Below are 18,758 nucleotides of genomic sequence, written 5' to 3' on the forward strand. Positions count from 1 at the left end.
CAAAAATGCATCTGCAGAATTTAGAAAAATATATATCATCAAGTTTTGTCCTAAACTTGGGGAATCCAAAAGTGTGACTTTTTAAAGTTGAAACAGGACTAGGGGAACTTTTCTGATCAAGAGTACAAGTTTTTTGTTGATACAAATCCTTTTTGGAAGGCCAAGAACACATTGAAGACCAACCTTGTAAATCAAAGATCAAAACAATGCTGATTTGCTTTTTTTGACAGTAGGGATATCATGCATAAAGAATTTGTTCCTCCAGGACAAACAGTCAACCAAGTGTTTTACAAAGATATCCTTGAAGAGCTCAGTAAATGGTGAACACAGTCAGACCAGACATGCCAGACAAGTGGATGTTGAACTGTGACAATACCCCACGTCACACAGTCACTTCCATCATGGAATTTTTGAGCTCAAAAGGCATTCCTGTTGTTCCACAGCACCCCTTTTCACCTGATCTGAGTCCTTGTAACTGCTTTCTTTTCCTGAAATTGAAAAATATCTTAAAAGGATGTCATTTTGGAACTCTGGAGAACATACAAAAGAATGTGGCTGATATGTCAAACGCCCTATCAGTGCTGCTACCAAGACTGGGAATGACAACTCTGCTGGTGTATAGCTGTTAAGGGGAACTACTTTGCAGGGGACAATGTTGTTGTTGTTTGAAAATAGTAACAACTTTGGTGGATTAAAAATTAGTCTCATTACTTTTCTCACATACCTCGTTTAACTGTACAGCCTACTATGGACACTGTTTTCCTTCACTGAGTTTTTTAACTGTTTCACTCAGTATCAGAAAGTTCATTGCTAAGCTGTTAGGAGTTTATGTACTATTCAGTTCAGATGCTGAATATTTATTTATATTTAATTACTGAGAAAATTAGAAGCGTATTGCAATGTATATGCTATTACTTATTTTCCATGGTTCTTTGTTGTTGTCGTCATTCCAGAGACTGATTTGATGTAGCTCTCCATGCTACTCTATCCTGTGAAAGCTGCTTCATCTTCAAGTAACTACTGCACCCTACAGCCTTCTGAATCTGATTAGTGTATTCATCTCTTGGTCTCCCTCTAACGATTTTTGCCCTCCACACTGCCCTCCAATACTAAATTGGTGATCCCGTGATGCCTCAGAACATGTCCTACCAACGGATCCCTTCTTCTACTCAAGTTGTGCCACAAATTCCTCTTCTCCCCAATTCTATTCAGTACCTCCTTATTAGTTGCGTGATCTACCCATCTAATCTTCAGCATTCTTCTGTAGCACCACATTTCGAAAGCTTCTATTCTCTTCTTGTTGAAACTATTTATTATCCATGTTTCACATCCATACATTCCATACAAATACATTTAGAAAAGACTTCCTGACACTTAAATCTATATTCGATGTTAACAAATTTCTCTTCTTCAGAAATACTTTTCTTGCCATTGCCATTCTACATTTTATATCCTCTTTACCTAGACCATCATCATCAGTTATTTTGCTCCCCAAATAGCAAACTTCATCTACTACTTTAAGTAGTCTCGTTTCCTAATCTAATTCCCTCAGCATCATCTGATTTAATTAGGCTACATTCATTATCCTCATTTTGCTTTTATTGATGTTCATCTTATATACTCCTTTCAAGACACTGTCCATTCCTTTCAACTGCTCTTCCAGGTCCTTTGCTGTCACTGACAGAATTACAATGTCATCAGCAAACTTCACAATTTTTATTTCTTCACCATGGATTTTAATTCCTACTCCAATTTTTTCTTTTGTTTCCTTTACTGCTTGCTCAATATTCAGATTGAATAACATCGGGTATAGGCTACAATCCTGTCTCACTCCCTTCCCAACCACTGCTTCCTTTTCATGCCCCTCGACTCTTACAACTGCCATCTGGTTTCTGTACACATTGTAAATAGCCTTTCGCTCCCTGTATTTGACACCTGCCACCTTCAGAATTTGAAAGAGAGTATTCCAGTCAACACTGTAAAAAGCTTTCTCCAAGTCTACAAATGCTAGAAATGAAGGTTTGCTTTTCCTTAATCTGTCTTCTAAGATAAGTTGTAGCGTCAGTATTGCCTCACGTGATCTAACATTTCTGCAGAATCCGAACCAATCTTCCCCAAGGTCAGCTTCTACCAGTTTTTCCATTCATCTGTAAGGAATTTGTGTCAGTATTTTGCAGCTGTAACTTATTAAGCTAATAGATCAGTAATATTCACCCCTGTCAACACCTGCTTTCTTAGGGATTGGAATTATTATATTCTTCTTGAAGTCTGAGGGTATTTTACCTGTCTCATATGTCTTCCTCACCAGAGGGTAGAGTTGTCAGGGCTGGTTCTCCCAAGGCTATCAGTAGTTCTAATGGAATGTTTTCTACTCCCGGGGCCTTGTTTCGACCTAGGTCTTTCAGTACTCTGTCAAAAACTTCAAGCAGTATCATATCTCCCATTCCATCTTCATCTACGACCTCTTCCATTTCCATAATATTGCCCTCAAGTACATCGCCCTTTTATAGAACCCCCTATATACTCCATCCACCTTTCTGCTTTCCCTTTTTTGCTTAGAACTCGTTTTTCATCTGAGCTCTTGATCTCATACAAATGTTTCTCTTTTCTCCAAAGGTCTCTTTAACTTCCCTGTAGGCAGTATCTATCTTACCCCCAGTGGTATATGCCTCTATATCCTTTCATTAGTCCTCTAGCCATTCCTGCTTAGCTATTTTGCACTTCCTGTCAATCTCATTTTTGAGATGTTTGTATCCCTTTTCACCTGCTTCATTTACTGTATTTTTGTATTTTCTCCTTTTATCAATTAAATTCAATATCTCTTCCGTTACTCAAGGATTTCTATTAGCACTCGTCTTTTTACCAACTTGATCCTCTGCTGTCTTCACTATTTCATCTCTCAGAGCTACCCATTCCTCTTCTACTGTATTTCTTTTCCCTGTTCCTGCCAATCGTTCCATAATGCTCTCTCTGAAAATCTCTACAAGCTCTGGTCCCTTCAGTTTATCCAGGTCCCATCTTGAATTCCCACCTTTTTGCAGTTTCTTCAGTTTTAATCTACAGTTCATAACCAATAGATTGTGATCAGAGTCCACATCTGCCCCTGGAAATGTCTTACAATTTAAAATCTGGTTCCTAAATCTCTGTCTTGCCATTATATAATCTACCTGAAACAGTCCAGTGTCACCAGGTCTCTTCCGCATATACAACCTTCTTTTGTGATTCTTAAACCAAGTGTTAGCTATGATTAAGTTATGCTCTGAACAAAATTCTACCAGGCAGCTTCCTCTTTTATTCCATATCCCCAGTCCATATTCAGCTACTACTTTTCCTTCTCTTCCTTTTCCTACTATTGAATTCCAGTCCCCCATGACTATTAAATTTTCATCTCCCTTCACTGTCTGAATAATTTCTTTTATCCCATCATACATTTCTTCAATCTCTTCGCCATCTGCGGAGCTAGTTGGCATATAAACTTGTACTACTGTGGTAGATGTGAGCTTCGTCTCTATCTTGGCTACAATAATGGATTCACTATGCTGTTTGTAGTAACTGACTTGCGCTACTATTTCTTTATTCATTATTAAACCTACTCTGGCATTACCCCTATTTTATTTTGTATTTATAGCCCTGTATTCACCTGACTAGAAGTCTTGTTCGTCCTGCCACCGAACTTCACTAATTCCCACTATATCTAACTCCAACCTATGCATTTTCCTTTTTAAATTTTCTAACCCACCTGCCCGATTAAGGGATCTGACATTCCATGCTCCGATCCGTAGAACACCAGTTTTCTTTCTCCTGATAACAACATTCTCCTGAGTAGTCCCCGCCCAGACATCCGATTGGGGGACTATTTTACCTCTGGAATATTTTACCCAAGAGGATGTCATAATCATTTAACCACACAGTAAAGCTGCATGCCCTCGGAAAAAATTATGGCTGTAGTTTCCCCTTGCTTTCAGCCGTTCACAGTACCAGCACTGCAAGGTCGTTTTGATTAATCTTACAAGGCCAGATCAGTCAATCATCTAGACTGTTGTCCCTGCAACTACTGAAAAGGCTACTGCCCCTCTTCAGGAACAACACATTTGTCTGGCCTCTCAACCGATACCCCTCCATTGTGATTGCACCTACGATACGGCTATCTGTATCGCTGAGGCACGCAAGCCTCCCCACCAACGGCAAGGTCCATGGTTAATGGGGGGAGGGGGGGGGGGTTCTTTGTATATGCTACAAACAAAATATGCAGCTTGCAATGTTACACTTTACACAGCAAGTACAGCAATCCTGTCAATAAACAAAATGTAACAGTTGGCCTTTGTCTACATAACATTATGAAACCTTTGTGGACTGCAGCCAGCCAGAAAACATGTTTGACTTATGGTCCTTATTCAGTATCTTACAGCACATGTCCTATTATGACATATAACATATTGTTTCCTACCCTTGCCCTCAATACACGTGGGTCCCTGTCGTCCTGTGATCTGTGTGGCTTGTCCTTTGTTTTTAACCTTCTCCAACTACCTGGTCTCTTCTCCCTGAGGAACGAATATCAGTTTTGAAAGCTAGGAAGCGTGTCACTTTTATTTTTATGTGTGTATATTAACAGCAGTACACATTTCAACTCCTGATGGTAGGTACTGACCTGCAATTCTGTCTCATAATTTATAACATTTCTTGACTGAATTTTCTTTTGATACAATTTATAATTTGTTTTACTTACATAAGGACTGCACTCTGGACAGAACTGACTGAAGAGTTCCTTGTTTCATGTCTGACAGCAGCATCTGACCATAAAAACTCTTTTATATAATTCTTTTCACTGGTGAAATGAATCATCCATTTTATCATGTAGTGTCATCTTCTGTGTGTTTTCGATAAATCTTAATCATATCACACTTTCAGTCCACTGAATATCAACAAAGGTAATGCTATAGAGGAAAGACTGTTGGGACATTTAAAAATCATATATGGGTCATAATCTTACTTTATTCTGAGCAAGGCTGCTACGAATGAAAAATAGATGACCAGACAAGAGTGCAACTAATGATTTTGTTTTTAAAACTTTGGTAAATATGGATTTTCAGATCAACATGCATCCATCTATCAAGACATATGTTGGTATAAAATACACTATTATTACTGGTTAATTATCAAATTAGACCAAATCTCATTAACAGCTAGTCACAAACTTTACAAATAAATGGATACTGAATTTATCTTTCAAACTATTTGTAAGTTTCAGAATTAGTGGTGTACTGCCAGTATCCAAGTTTCAGATAATCAGGATACAAATCAAGTGCTTAAGAAATGTCTGAACAGGCATGCAGTTGAATAAAGAAACTTTATAGCAACGGGGAACATGATAAGATGTGTTAAGAAACAAAAGCAGCAGGAAAAGTCAAACAATGGAAAGTCCACATTGGAAGATCAACAATATACTGAAAAGGATATATTGTTCCTCGCCGTAAGATGACCCATTTAGACGCAGACAGACACAATGCAAAGACCGTTATACTTTGAGTGTTCAGCCAAAGCTTTCTTCAGAAAACACACGTACATTCACACAAGCAAGCACAACTCATGCACACATGGCCGCCCATCTCTGATCACTCTAGCCAGAATCAGCAGGAAAACTTACAGATAAATAGACTAGTAGCTGACCTTCATTACAAATAAATGTAATGTAATGTGCTGAAATAAACAAAAAGAAAGGACACTGTTAGACTACACAATCAGCAGTCAGTTACTGAAGCAATTCACAACATCAAGTACCTAGAAGCATGTACTTGGAGTCATTCAAAAGTGGAAAGGCTACTTAAACCTATATGTGGAGAAGGTAGATACCAGTCAGAGACATTTGAAGACTCCTACGAAAGTGCAGTTCTTTCACAAACAGGGTTTCTAACAAAACTCACATTCAATCAATTCCTAAACATAATTAGAGCCTTGGGCTCTTACTAAAAAGGTAAGTGCCTCAGCTTGAACAGTTAAAACCAAATAAAAATTATTTTATAATATGAAGATATGTTTGTTTCACCAATGATCAAGGTAATTTATCCTTAAAACTCTTATTTTGTGTACAATCAATCTTCGAAAAGTTCATGAATATAAAGACTAAAGAGGCACAAGTCACGAGAGAAACTGTACCACTCAGTAGACACTTGTGTCCAGCAGGTTCACAGGCTGAATGGTCAGTGTAGATGGGTGCCATGTGGAGGGCGCGTTTGATACCTGGTACTGTCAAGGATTTTTCCTTGGTGGGAGGACTGGACTAGAATGCACTCAGCCTCATGATGCCAATTGTGGAGCTACCTGTTTCAGAGGTCTGCAGGGTCTAAATGCTGACAACTGCCAAAAGTGCACCACTGTGCTGACCCCCCCCCCCCCCCTCCCCCACCCCCCAATACCGCCGTATGACAGAGGATGACACAGTGGCCAGTCAACACTGCATCTACTTCAGTACCTAATCATAAAGTTTCATTTTTGTTCTACTTTTGTTAGATTCATGAGTCATATATGAGGTACTATTTGGCAAGAAGCTACACATTTGCTTAAAACAATATATATATATTAACACATGCAGAACTTGCAGAGTCACATTTTTCAAAACAAAAGTTTCTGTGTCATCACATGTTCTTCCCTTATTCATAACTAAAGTTCTAATGTGGAGTTTCAATTAAGTGATTAAAACTCAGCAGAACGTAAGTCTGGTCAGTTGACAATCGTAACATACAAACATGCCATATCATTTCTGTCGTATCTGAACTGCACTAGTCATGGCGATCTCATTATCAGATGAAGCAACAGGAATGTCTGCTTCAGTACCAAATCTTAGCCTGCATATGTTAACACAGCTCTGGATCTTCATACAAAAAGTGGTCTTTAGATAAGAGAGCAAAGTCAGATGATGAAATATTTATTCTGTGACACGACCTGTAATTCATCAGTTTGCAATTGTACATAATCAACAAGAATTCTCCCGCAGAGCTTGTACCGTCAAATATACACACATCTCAAGATTGGAAATTTTTAGTTGTCTTTGATGACAATATAACATAACATCCTCAATGAAAAACATTCTTTTTCTGTCCTGATCAAGAATCACATAATAAGAATCCCCACTTACCAACATGTTCATAAAAATATCAAATGTAAAAAGCATTTTTGTACTCTAGCTGTTTTTATAATTTTACTAGCTCCAACAGCAATGTTCTGTGGACACATTGCTGCTAATTTCTTTGTAATCTGCCAGCATTGAACAAAACCACATCTATTGTATATCTGTGTGTGGACATATGAACAAACTGCACCACTCCAGGTGTTGATTTCTCTCCCCTAGGTCATGTATGGAAGAACAGGAAATTTCAGAAAAATTTGGCTCTGGTTACTACTTTATACACATTTCTTACTTACGTTTTCAACATTAATGAACATACTCATGTTTAGCACTAACATTTCTACTGTCAGCATAATAACATTGTCTTTCTCAATCCCTTTGTAAGCTATGACCACAGTGATAAACTTGGACAAAATGATATACTCTTCTTTGAAGACACAGACAAAATGCATTAATACTGTCCAGAGCAACTGCTCTCGTAGCTTACAGAACCCAGGCTCAAATGTGTCAATAATGGATTACTGATCTACCGTATCTAATGCAGCCAAAGAGCACTCTTACAAACTCTTTTAAATCCTTCAGTTCAGATCTTTTGTTTCTCCTGAATGGATGTGAGGTTTGCCTTTTACTTGTAACAAAATCTCAAATTACCTTTAAGTTGGACTTCGAATTAATGCAGTTATCAGGGATCATTTGTTTCTTGTACGAATTGTAACTGTGGTTATAATAATCCTCATAAATATGTTCCAACATTTGATCATCAATTCTCCAGAGCACATTTGTTCATAATATTTTGGGGAAGAAAGTGCATATTCATCTGACTGGTAGTTCCTTCAGATGCTGGATATAATATTTCAGAACTGTTGGACCTTTCATGTCCTCCTTTTCTTCTCCACTGTCCAATACACTGTCTCTGTTACTCTCCATTAATGATCTGCAAAAATGCAGTGAGATACAGCAGCCATGATGTACTCTGAATTTCAAATCGTCTAGGACACACAATCAATAAACACTGTGGCTGAGACAATTTTAAATTTCGAGTATTCATCTCCAATATGTCTGTATGTATTTCCGTTAATACTCCACAGTATTTTTGTATTATGGTATCACATAAGATGCATGAAAAAGGCCCAGCTTCACCTCAATTGCATCTTCATTATCCAGGGCACAAATTCAGCATGCCTTTTTATACAACAACTTAACAGTGTTCGAAAGACTCATCTAGCTTCCACCTACTCAGGTCTGCCATTAGTATATGTCCTTCACAACTGAACACAGCAACACTCTCAGTTGTACTGTTTATACAGTGACAACACAGTAAGGCTAGTATATTGACCTTCAGATGGCACTAGTGGCTGCATATGAAGTTTTATAGATGAATGGCACTGATATTTATTCAAACAGGTACAACATTATATTTTTAGTTTCCAGTCTGCTTTATCTGCTCAAACTAGGGTACTTTTCATGTAATAGGCGAATTAAAAGGGAGAAGATGATACAAAGTAGTGGGTGATTTGTCATGGATTTGTTTAGTCAGCTTGAGAGCATCTCGCAAATGCTTTAGAAACACCATAGGGAGACAGTAAAAGAGGCATAGCATAACAGAGTGTCTTACCATCAAAATTCCAGCTCCTACATTCTGAAACTAATCAAGAAACACACTACTTCCCACTATGTACAATTCACATAATGAAAACTAAGGTAAAATCAGGAAAAATTCAGGCTCATGTGGAGGGTACCAACACTTACTCTGTAAACCATTAACCAACAAAATAGGAACAGAGAGGGAGGGGCAGATCATTCTGGTACACTATGTGCTCTATGCAACACACCATACATTTGGCTGCAGAGAGTTACACATAGATTGTGATACACAGTAACACTAATGTGACATTACAATTAGCCATTCTGTAATGTTTAATCTGTATTTCAAAACTATACCTTAAGCATATAACCTTTTTTTTCATATTTGTCACTTTCTTTATGAAACCAAAGACGTATCAGCACACTCCTTTACACAGGCATTAACAATCAATCATTGCCTCAATGACCTAAGCACAGCAATAACTAACAAAGTTTATACGATTATTACCTAAAAGCCTCACAGCAGTCTGCATACGAAGCATGTCTCTACTAAGAAGTAATGGTTTAATCATTGACAAATCTTTCCTGAGAGACTCCAACAACTCAATAGTGCAGTTACCCGGCTCCGTGCTTCGTAGCTGTATGTCTATCTCACGCAATAGTAACTCTGAAACACACAGAACAAATCCATCCATCAGATAAGGATTCCTTTTCTTATTTTTTGTAATTGAGTAGTAGTATTTCTTATGCTCATAAAATGTATTACAACTGCAGAAGATTGTGATGATGGGACAAAAGATAAAAAGTTGAGATTTTTCTGTGTTAACTGGTACAAGAGAGAGAGAGAGAGAGAGAGAGAGAGAGAGAGAGAGAGAGAGACAGAGAGAGAGAGAGAGAGCACAAAGATAATCTTGTTTTGATTTATTTACCTAAAAGGTCCCTGCTACATTTTTGCACTGTTCTACTTTGCTCTATGTTCTCAGGTTTCACTTCTGGTGAGGCAGCATCCAATAACAGTTTAAGTATCTGTGTGCCTCCTTTCTCACAGCGTAATGACAGATGTATCACCAGGTCTTCCAGGGCCTCACGGCTCCCAAAATAGTTGCACCAGTCAGGGGCCAACATTGCCAACTGCGGCAGCATAGCTGGAGTCACTGTTATATAACATAAAACCTTAATATATTCTTATACAATTTTCTCAACAAAGACAAAATGTGTAACATCTGTTTTATGGCATTTGCACCAGAGATAAGAGAATTACAAATAACAACTGCCTAGCAAACAAAACACTATAATAATTTGATGATAAATTTATTTTTGATATCAAACAGGAAGTGTAGAACCACAATTTATGTGCAATATGACAAAAATATGGTTGACAACTGATATCTGTAGATAACTATCTCACAACACTTATATTCCATAACAAACATTATCAGTGATAATATTTCTCTTTTCTCAAAAAGATAATTCAAAGGACTGTTATAATATTAAGACGAAAACAACACTAGAAATACTTTAAGGGTTGAAAATATGTACAAAAAGGGGACAGTCAGAAACACACATATGAATTCAATATCCTTCTAGAGCATATCAAATGTCTTAAAAACGAAGTATTTTAATAAACTTCAAAGTAGGAGTGCAACACCATTAAAAGTCATTCTATTGTATAGCAGTTCAATAAAACACCAACAATGAAAATTCCTGGCTGGAATAGTATGTAAAGTAAAGGGAAGGCTGCCACTTACCTAAAGCTGACTGGTGTGTGGTGCATATAAAAATTTTGATACAGTATTTACACTTGGTTTAGAGCTCTTGCCCTTCCTCTAACAAAAGTACACATATTAACACACACACACACACACTATCACAGACATCCAAATGCTCACACCCATGGCCGCAGTGAGATTGACTGTTGATTGTTGATTGTTGATTATTGAGGGCAGTTGCCTGCGCAGGTGAAGGTCGGGAGGGGGTATGGAAGGACGCATGGGGCGGGGAGAGGGTAGTGAAATGGCGTGAGGCACACCTTTCAAAAGATGAATCAGAGGCTGCACAACAATGAGTAAACTATTTATTTTTGCGAGCAACATATCTGTTCACCTGCATATAAGAGGTAGAGAGATAGAGGCGGCAGGGAGGGGGGGGGGGGGGGCGAGATAAGTTCAATTGCATTGAAAAAGTGGAAGTGATAAGGTGGTATAGTGTTATAACTATGTCCATATTTATAAGTTACCTCACTGGTAACAATGTCAGGAATTGTGGTGTATGAAATAACATGGGTTCTAATAATCCTATTTTTTTAGTGTATCATCCACAATAACTTCATGTTGTCAGAACCAGTGAATAATCCTTTCGAGAGGACAGGGTTGGAGCCTTATCCTTTAAAACTGAATGGTACAAAACGTTGTTGAGAATAATTACCCAAGAAGTTTCTACTCTTGGTAACAAAGTATTTTCAAAATTTAAAAAGTTTCACAATTCATTTCTGCAGGGTACTCCGACATTTCCTTTGATTTGAAAAGCAGGTGTCAGCTGGGATTAAAGCCATGGTAGGTACCAGCATGCAAAAGGATAATTCTACCACCTCTGCCAGCAGGGAGTGCCATACCTTCTCTTTTGCTACCAGTCCAACCTCTCATAACAATATGACCAGCATTAACCCATATTTTGTCAACAGAAATAATGTCCACGAAATTAATGTCTTTTACTTCAGAAAGAATTCTGCATGGCCATGTGGTTATATTTGTTCATTCCATCAACATTTTACGGCCTGAGATATTTTTGTATTTAAAACAGAGACTGTGCAGAACCAATCACAAAGACGATTTGCTGCCTTCAAAATTTTTGGCCTCATGCAATGCTGTATGCATCTTATCTAATGCAGGCAAACGTCTGTGATGATAATAACTGTATAGGTGATGCCGAATTGCGTCTTGTATGAAATGATCCAGATTTGTTATATATTTCTGAATACTTCTATTCTTGTACTGCATATGAAGACAAATGGGTTCTGTGTTGCTTCCCTCCTTCCTTCCTGTATTTTTCTTTACCAATACAAAGTACATTCATTTCACTAACCTTAAACATGGCTGCAGATCACAAGACTACTCTGGAAACTGGTAAGAGCGGTCCCCCATCTTCCATTTCACTTTCACTGAGTTCTTGCACATTGCACACAAGTTGTCGCAATTGTCCTTTAAATGCAATTCATTGTCCAGCTTTCTTTCTTGTGTGTTTGGGTCTACCACACCAAAGACAAACAAACACACACACACACACACACACACACACACACACAATGATGACAACAAATACTCACGTTTCATACACAACACTAGCCAAGCAATGGAAGTGAAATGACCACTTATTGTGAAGAGTTCAGGCATGACACTGAATGCTCCGATTACAGGAAACCAGCTCTGATGCACTAAGTGTCAACTAGCAAGGAATTTTACTTACACTTTAGTTGGATATCCTTTGATTCAGTTCACAAGTTTTGAAGCACACTGTATTGGATTTGATCATGACCAGGTGCAGTACTCATGAACTTCACATGTCGTCAATCCATCTCCCATACAGAAAAAGGACAGTCGTATGACTCAGAATTGTTAGATCATAAGTCCAACTCAACCCTCTGTAAGGCCACAAAGTAGCTGCAGAATGGTGGATCCTAGCTGGTAGTGGCAGTAGCCAACGCAAAATGCTCTGTATAGTTTGGGTGATGTGCCCATGCGATGTTTGGAGACACCCCTGCTTCAACATGACTGAATTTACCAAAACTCCTCATGATGGGTACCCACACTTTCACAGAACAAGTGGAGCACTGGATACCCCAGGAACACTTTACATGACATTTCCCTGCTCTCCTAGTTGTGCATCATGCTTTGGCTCTCACTACTCAAGAGCCTGCAAGGTTTCTTGCTGTTGGTCAGCATTTAAACTGAAGCAGAGTTGTATGCCTGACTGGGCTCACTGGGAAGCACTCAGCAGTCCAGCACGACACAGGCTACCTTCTAAGATCACCTGAGGACTTTGAGGTGGATATGACAGTGTCACGGTGGATGACACTTGTTATGTGGTTCTCCAATTCCTAGAAGCTGCCTTGGTGTTCAAAACCAACCACCTGGCTGAACAGTGTCCAATTTGTTCTGCCGACCATCCATCTTGGGAGCATTCTTTTGCAGACTGTTCCACTTGGGAGGTGGATCCAGAGGGGGTACTGGTCACTTGAATGAAAGTCAACAGTAAATTTCCACTGAGCAGAATATGTGAGAGCTGGAGAGCAGAAAGAGATATATAGTAAGACCTCGATAATCCAGCAAGCTTGGGGATTTGTCAATGCCGGATTATCTAGTATGCCCGATTATCTAGGCCATTTTTAAAAACTTCCTGTTTAAGAAATAAAATGGATAATCCTACAAATAAAACTTATGGTTTTAATCTGCAAAAATAAGTACCTGTTATTTATTAAACACTGGTTTGAAAAATCAAGAACAAAGTATCTAATAAAATTTGATACCTACATTTTGGCACAGTTTAATTGGAATCATTATCTTTAGAAATAGCACAGATAACTGACATTCTCAAGGGCACGGAATACATCCAACTAATACCAACCACTCAAGGTTTCACTGAAATTTTCTTTTGAGTCCTTTGGAACATTACAGAAATGCTACTAAGTTTCTCAAATTGAGCTGTGTTTTTTTACATATGCTTCTGAAGACTCACCCCCATGGGGTGTGAGCATCACTCTCAGTTTCTGGTGGTGGAGGTTGAAAATACTTCTTAACTTCACATTGTCAGTCAACCCTTCTTTGCCAGCCAAATTTCTGTCAATATTGAACCATTTGTCAAATTCTTCTGCTGAAAGCGCACTCAGTTCATTAGAGATGCAAAAGTTATCACTCGTACAATTCCAGAGCGACCAGTTTTTGAGTCATCATCATTTACATCGTTTTTCATCTTGACTCAGTGAAGCAGAAAACAATTACTGATGAGGTGCCGTTCCAAATGGTTCCAATGTTCCCTAAAGGCATCCGATTTTACTGCCAACTGCACCGAGCTGAAAATATGGGTAAATTCCTGATGCTTGCCGGGTATATGGCTGAGGATGACCCAGTATCAGTGTTGAAATAAATGGACTGGCTCATGTTGAAGATCCACAGCACCCAAGACATGAGGGTCCCTAATACCCAACCCCTAGGACAAGTAGATTTGAGCCCCATATACATTACAGGCACTGAAATGTCCCAGTTGTAGAAATTCTATGAGATCTGTGAGAGTCTCAGATTCTCCTGCTTCTTGTGGTGTTAGCTATAGACAGCATGTAGTGAGTCTTTGGTCCACATAAATTTCAGCTTCAACTGCTGGTAGGTCAGTAATCATGGACAGAGCAGAGGAGTGGTGTGTGTTATTTATAACACAGTTTCCCACTCCCTGCCCCACTTTTGGCCCTTCCCCCTGTTATGTGATCCTTACAGTGGTGGGTACAGCCCTATAGCATAGGGGTGTTTCTTGTAAACACAAGCACAGAAGACTTTCTGCACTAGGAGTTTCAGTTCCTCCAAACGTATCCTGAACCCATTGATTTTCCACTATAGCATGGGAGTCATATTATCTGCAAGATTTCTCTTTCAACCTGTCCCCGTGCCGGGGTGGATATCTGTATGGGCTGGAAGTTTGCTTAACACATTTGAGATGGCACCTGAGTCTCACTCATGTTGTTCTATAAGACCTTTGAGACTCACAGATTCTCCTGCTTCTTGTAGTGTTAGCTATCAACAGCATTTAGTGAGTCTTTGATTCACATGAACTTCAGCTGCAATTGCTGGTAGGCAAGTGCTACAGAGAAGAGGAGTGCCGTCTCGAGAGGGCTAACTTTATTACAAAACGAATTATTCTCAAGAACAGAATCACCTTTATCATTATTGCTGAAATCAATTGAAAGCACTATCACCTTCCATGTCTTTCAGGTCTTAAGATGCCATTGTTTTATTGGAACCCTCCCCAGAATCATAAAAACATTCATTCACACAGTCATCGAGATCTTCATTCTCAGTGGGAACATCTGAATAATCATAGTCAGAAACCCCTGAAAGTATTTCACATTCATTTATTTCCTTCCTTTTCTGAATAGGGCCATCTCTAACACCAGGAAGAACTTCATAACGAAAACAGTAATTTTTTGAAATATCAAAATACAATCAAAATGCTAAATAAGCAAAAAGCATACGAAGGCAATCAATTTTGATACCTAAATAGACAAAGTAGTTTAAATACATCACAGCAATGTTGTCTACAGCACCACGTATAAAACACAAAGGTGGCACGCAAAACTTGGGATCTCTCCACACTGTGTTAAGGGGTTAAAGGGTTGCCACAGACAGACTTTGTATTCCACTGTCTCCAAAGTGGAATCATTAGAACTGTCAGACAGAATGGGAATTGGATGGTCTGACTGTTTACAACCTGTCTTCTGTGATTTGCACTTCCCTTTTGGTTTTTTTGTCAGAGGAGACTTCAGAGGAGTGTTCGTAGCAATGGCAGTGGCAGAGCTGGTCTGTTTACTGAATCTGCCTACTGAGGTGCTGAAAGCTCTACAATGTTAGCAACCATGGGCTTTTCGGATTTTCTACAGGGAGCTATATGTTTTGTAATAACAGCATCTTTGCAATTACACTTACAAACACAGATTTCAGTTCTGGCACTATTAATACCTGTTAGTGAAGAGGCGTCAGCCTTCCGAATATGATTTTTGATGGCTGGAAAAAAAAAAAATTTTTGTTGTTTTTAGCTCCTATACTTCCTTTTTCCAAGGTAGGACTGCAGTCTCTATTCCAGACAGGGTGATACCCCGAACAATTAACACATTTCTGAAGTGATGAACAAATGACTCCATTGTGGGTGGCCTTACCACATTTGACACAAGTGGCTTCTCCCTTACCTGCAAGAATGGTGTGCTCACATTTAAAACAGCACTATGGGTAGTGTACGTAAGGCTTCATGTTTAAGCGAATTAATCCTGCCTTCATATGCTCTGGAAGTGTTATGCTACTGAATGTAAGAATAAAGACATCTGCTTTCACCAATTTGCCATCTACCCCTCTCATCATATTTTGCACATTAATCCCACCTTCTTGAGCCCACTCATCTTCTTTGGGAATATCTGTAAAATCTCTGTATGACACAACACCTTTGCTACATCTTGAGGTCTCGGGTATTCTGCCGGATGTCAGTATCTTTCTTGCACAATAGTTCAACACCATGACTTAAGTACCTTCATCCGGTGCTACCTCAGACTGCTTGTCGATTGGATCAAGTCCAGTATTTTATACCTATGCTTTTCCCCCACCATTGTCAGTTCCAAGTGTTCTGCCTGCAGTTCACTTCTGCTAGCAGCATCCTTAGGCATTTCATCTTTGGCCTTGAGCACCTGTCTGTGTGCTGGAATTCCATTTTCAGTCCGCTGTGGTTGCAGGTCGTCCCTCTGTGGTCCGCTACAACTAGAGATATTCTCACATATTCCCTCTTCATTCCAGTGCACCAGCCTGAGTGCTAGTGTTACATCTTCAATCCTACGCACCAATCTGCATGCTGGCATTCCGTTTTCGGTCCGCTCCCACTAGAAGCACCCTGTGACATTCCTTCTTCGGCCTGATGTGCCTAGTGCTCTACCTGGGATTCGTTTCCCATGTCCACAATCTCAGTTATTCTTTTTGTGTACCTCTGGTGCTACATCCATTGTGTTTTCAGCAACTCCAGTGCAGGATTCCAAGCTCTTCTGAATTGGTACCCAGGGTTACGATTCATCATGTTAGTCATCACCTTTATCCCCCCATTCATCAGATTATTCATCATGTTAAGCCCCCAGATACTGGGACAGTGTTATAAGATAGTCTATAGACATAAAGGTGATTAATAACAACACCGAGAGCAGCCACAATAAGCCTCACACAACTGAGTTGCCTGCTGACTGTTCCCCTTCAACAGCAGCGCACCTCACCAGCACGCAGTAAGGGCAGTGCCTTTAAACCAAGATCCTTGCTCCCTTTGACACACAATGTTCCATCACTATGCTGCACAGGGATTGGTGAAGCATTCTCAGAGCTTACAGTTACAAAAGCTGGTGGTGTTCACCAGTCTCCAACTCATGAAACCCAGACTTACCAAAACCGTACACAGGAAATGATGGCTAAGCCCTCTGCGCAGCTCAACATTTGCAATACTCTGGGAGGGAACATGTGCCTTTATACAGAATGCTACAGTTGCAGTGAACATCACCCCCCTTACATGTGGTCTCGTGCCTTGTGTGTGGCACCATTCTGTCTCACCGGCAAGAAGAGGAAGAGGGAGACGAAGAAGCTTACTGTGAGGAAAATTGAATAGATATGTGACAAAAGTCAATCTCTTCATTTTTAGTGCCAATGATCTGCAGCACAACAATTTACCTTTTCTGCTGGCAGGGAATTTATTTAAACATGTCTAATGTTTAAGATATCACTTTGGTGAAGTGATGTGTTACACAAGAATTTTCTAAACCAGTGAATGATGATTGCCACTATAAAATGTTTATTTCTGTAATAAATTAGTATAACCTGTTTGTATGTATGTTTTATTTATGCACATGTATTATGAAATGGATAGATGCAGCATATCTGCAACCCAGGATGATGATAAACATCATACCACATTCACAGTACCTGCTGGTTGGGCGGTTTATTCTGTGTCCTGCCTTGGAGGTTTGATGTGAGCCACAGAGAAAAAGAGACTGTGGCAATGCCAGAAATGTCACAGGGAAAGAGAAAACTTGTTATATACTTGCTCAATTGGAATCTGTTTAGTAAGACAGAACATTTTTGGACACGGTCCTTATCAATGTAAATATGATGTTCCAAATAATGAAGAAACTTTGTAATGTGTGGTCACTGTAACCAACAGCACAATATACAATGTGCTGTTTAAGAGAGGCATCAAATTTATTTCAGGATTGGATATGGGATCTTACTCTTAACTTCCTGAAGTAACTATAGCACTCTGAGAAACGAAGTGCAATCAGAAGATACTGGTGAGCATGTGGACATGATAAGGTGAGCAAGACTGAAGGATGTTTTAGCTCCCAATCAGATTTTACTTTGTCACCCAATATCAGGGTAAGAACTATCGGAACCTCGCATCATCTGGCCTGTGCAGAGAGAAAACTTGTTTGAAACCACTTTCTGATACACAATCACTGTACAACCACACTATGTCTCAATAGCTTTGAAAAGTTGTTCTTTGTAAATTTAAGTTGAAATTGTCTTCTGGAGCAGGCATAGGCAACCTTTGGTGACTAGCAGGTCTGATTCACATACTTTGATAGGTTCACAGGCTGCCTTGTCACTTGACATGACTGCAGCATAAAGTCAAAAGTACAGCATCCAAGATATTAATGTTTATGGGGTAATGCACAGATATGAATGGCACCCGACATGGCATGCCAAAATATGGTGCCTCAAGAGATGAATTTTTTAGAGTACATTCATTTCATATTAACCCCATCATCAGATGTTTACTATTTCCACATTATGAAACTTGTTTCTTTAATTGTAAAATTTTACAATAGCTGTCTTAAAAACTTCTGTTGAAATTCTGCACTGACTTTATAAAGAAACAATATTCACAATGTGTAAATAAATGTAAACATACCAGGCACCCTGAAATGCAATCATGGAAAAATAAATGCCTAAAAAAGCAACTGGCTGCAGCTAATTCATTATAAATTTCTTCCAAATTCAACAGTTGCAGTGTTCTAATTTGTCCACAATGGACAATAATTATTTTTCTAAGATTGATGTAAAGAACAGAAAAATATAACATGGCAATGAGATAGGCAATCTCAGTTGATAAGCAATTATGAATAACTTGGCAATTTTTGGCCACATGCAGGTCATTTGAGAGTTTAAAGTATAGTGTGTTAATATCCACAAACATTACAAGCAAACATTTTCTAAACATGTGTCTAAAAATATCAGGGGGAGTCAAACGAAAACTTTAAATATTTTTTACAATT

The 18,758-nt window shown here is 39.0% G+C and overlaps 1 protein-coding gene across 2 annotated transcripts in view; it reads right to left on the reverse strand.

The window, feature by feature from the left end:
- The window catches only part of LOC124605924 (integrator complex subunit 5), a 126,845-nt gene that overhangs the window by 47,820 nt on the left and 60,267 nt on the right, over positions 1 to 18,758 (reverse strand). For both annotated transcript variants that reach the window (XM_047137878.1, XM_047137879.1), the window contains 2 exons: positions 9,637 to 9,861; positions 9,216 to 9,374 (listed from right to left, as the gene is read on the reverse strand). In XM_047137878.1, the coding sequence (XP_046993834.1) occupies positions 9,216 to 9,374; positions 9,637 to 9,861 (384 nt within the window). The remainder of the gene's footprint in view (positions 1 to 9,215; positions 9,375 to 9,636; positions 9,862 to 18,758) is intronic.

The sequence above is a fragment of the Schistocerca americana genome, chromosome 3 (genome assembly GCF_021461395.2).
Source record: "Schistocerca americana isolate TAMUIC-IGC-003095 chromosome 3, iqSchAmer2.1, whole genome shotgun sequence".
Taxonomy (NCBI): Eukaryota; Metazoa; Arthropoda; class Insecta; order Orthoptera; family Acrididae; genus Schistocerca; species Schistocerca americana.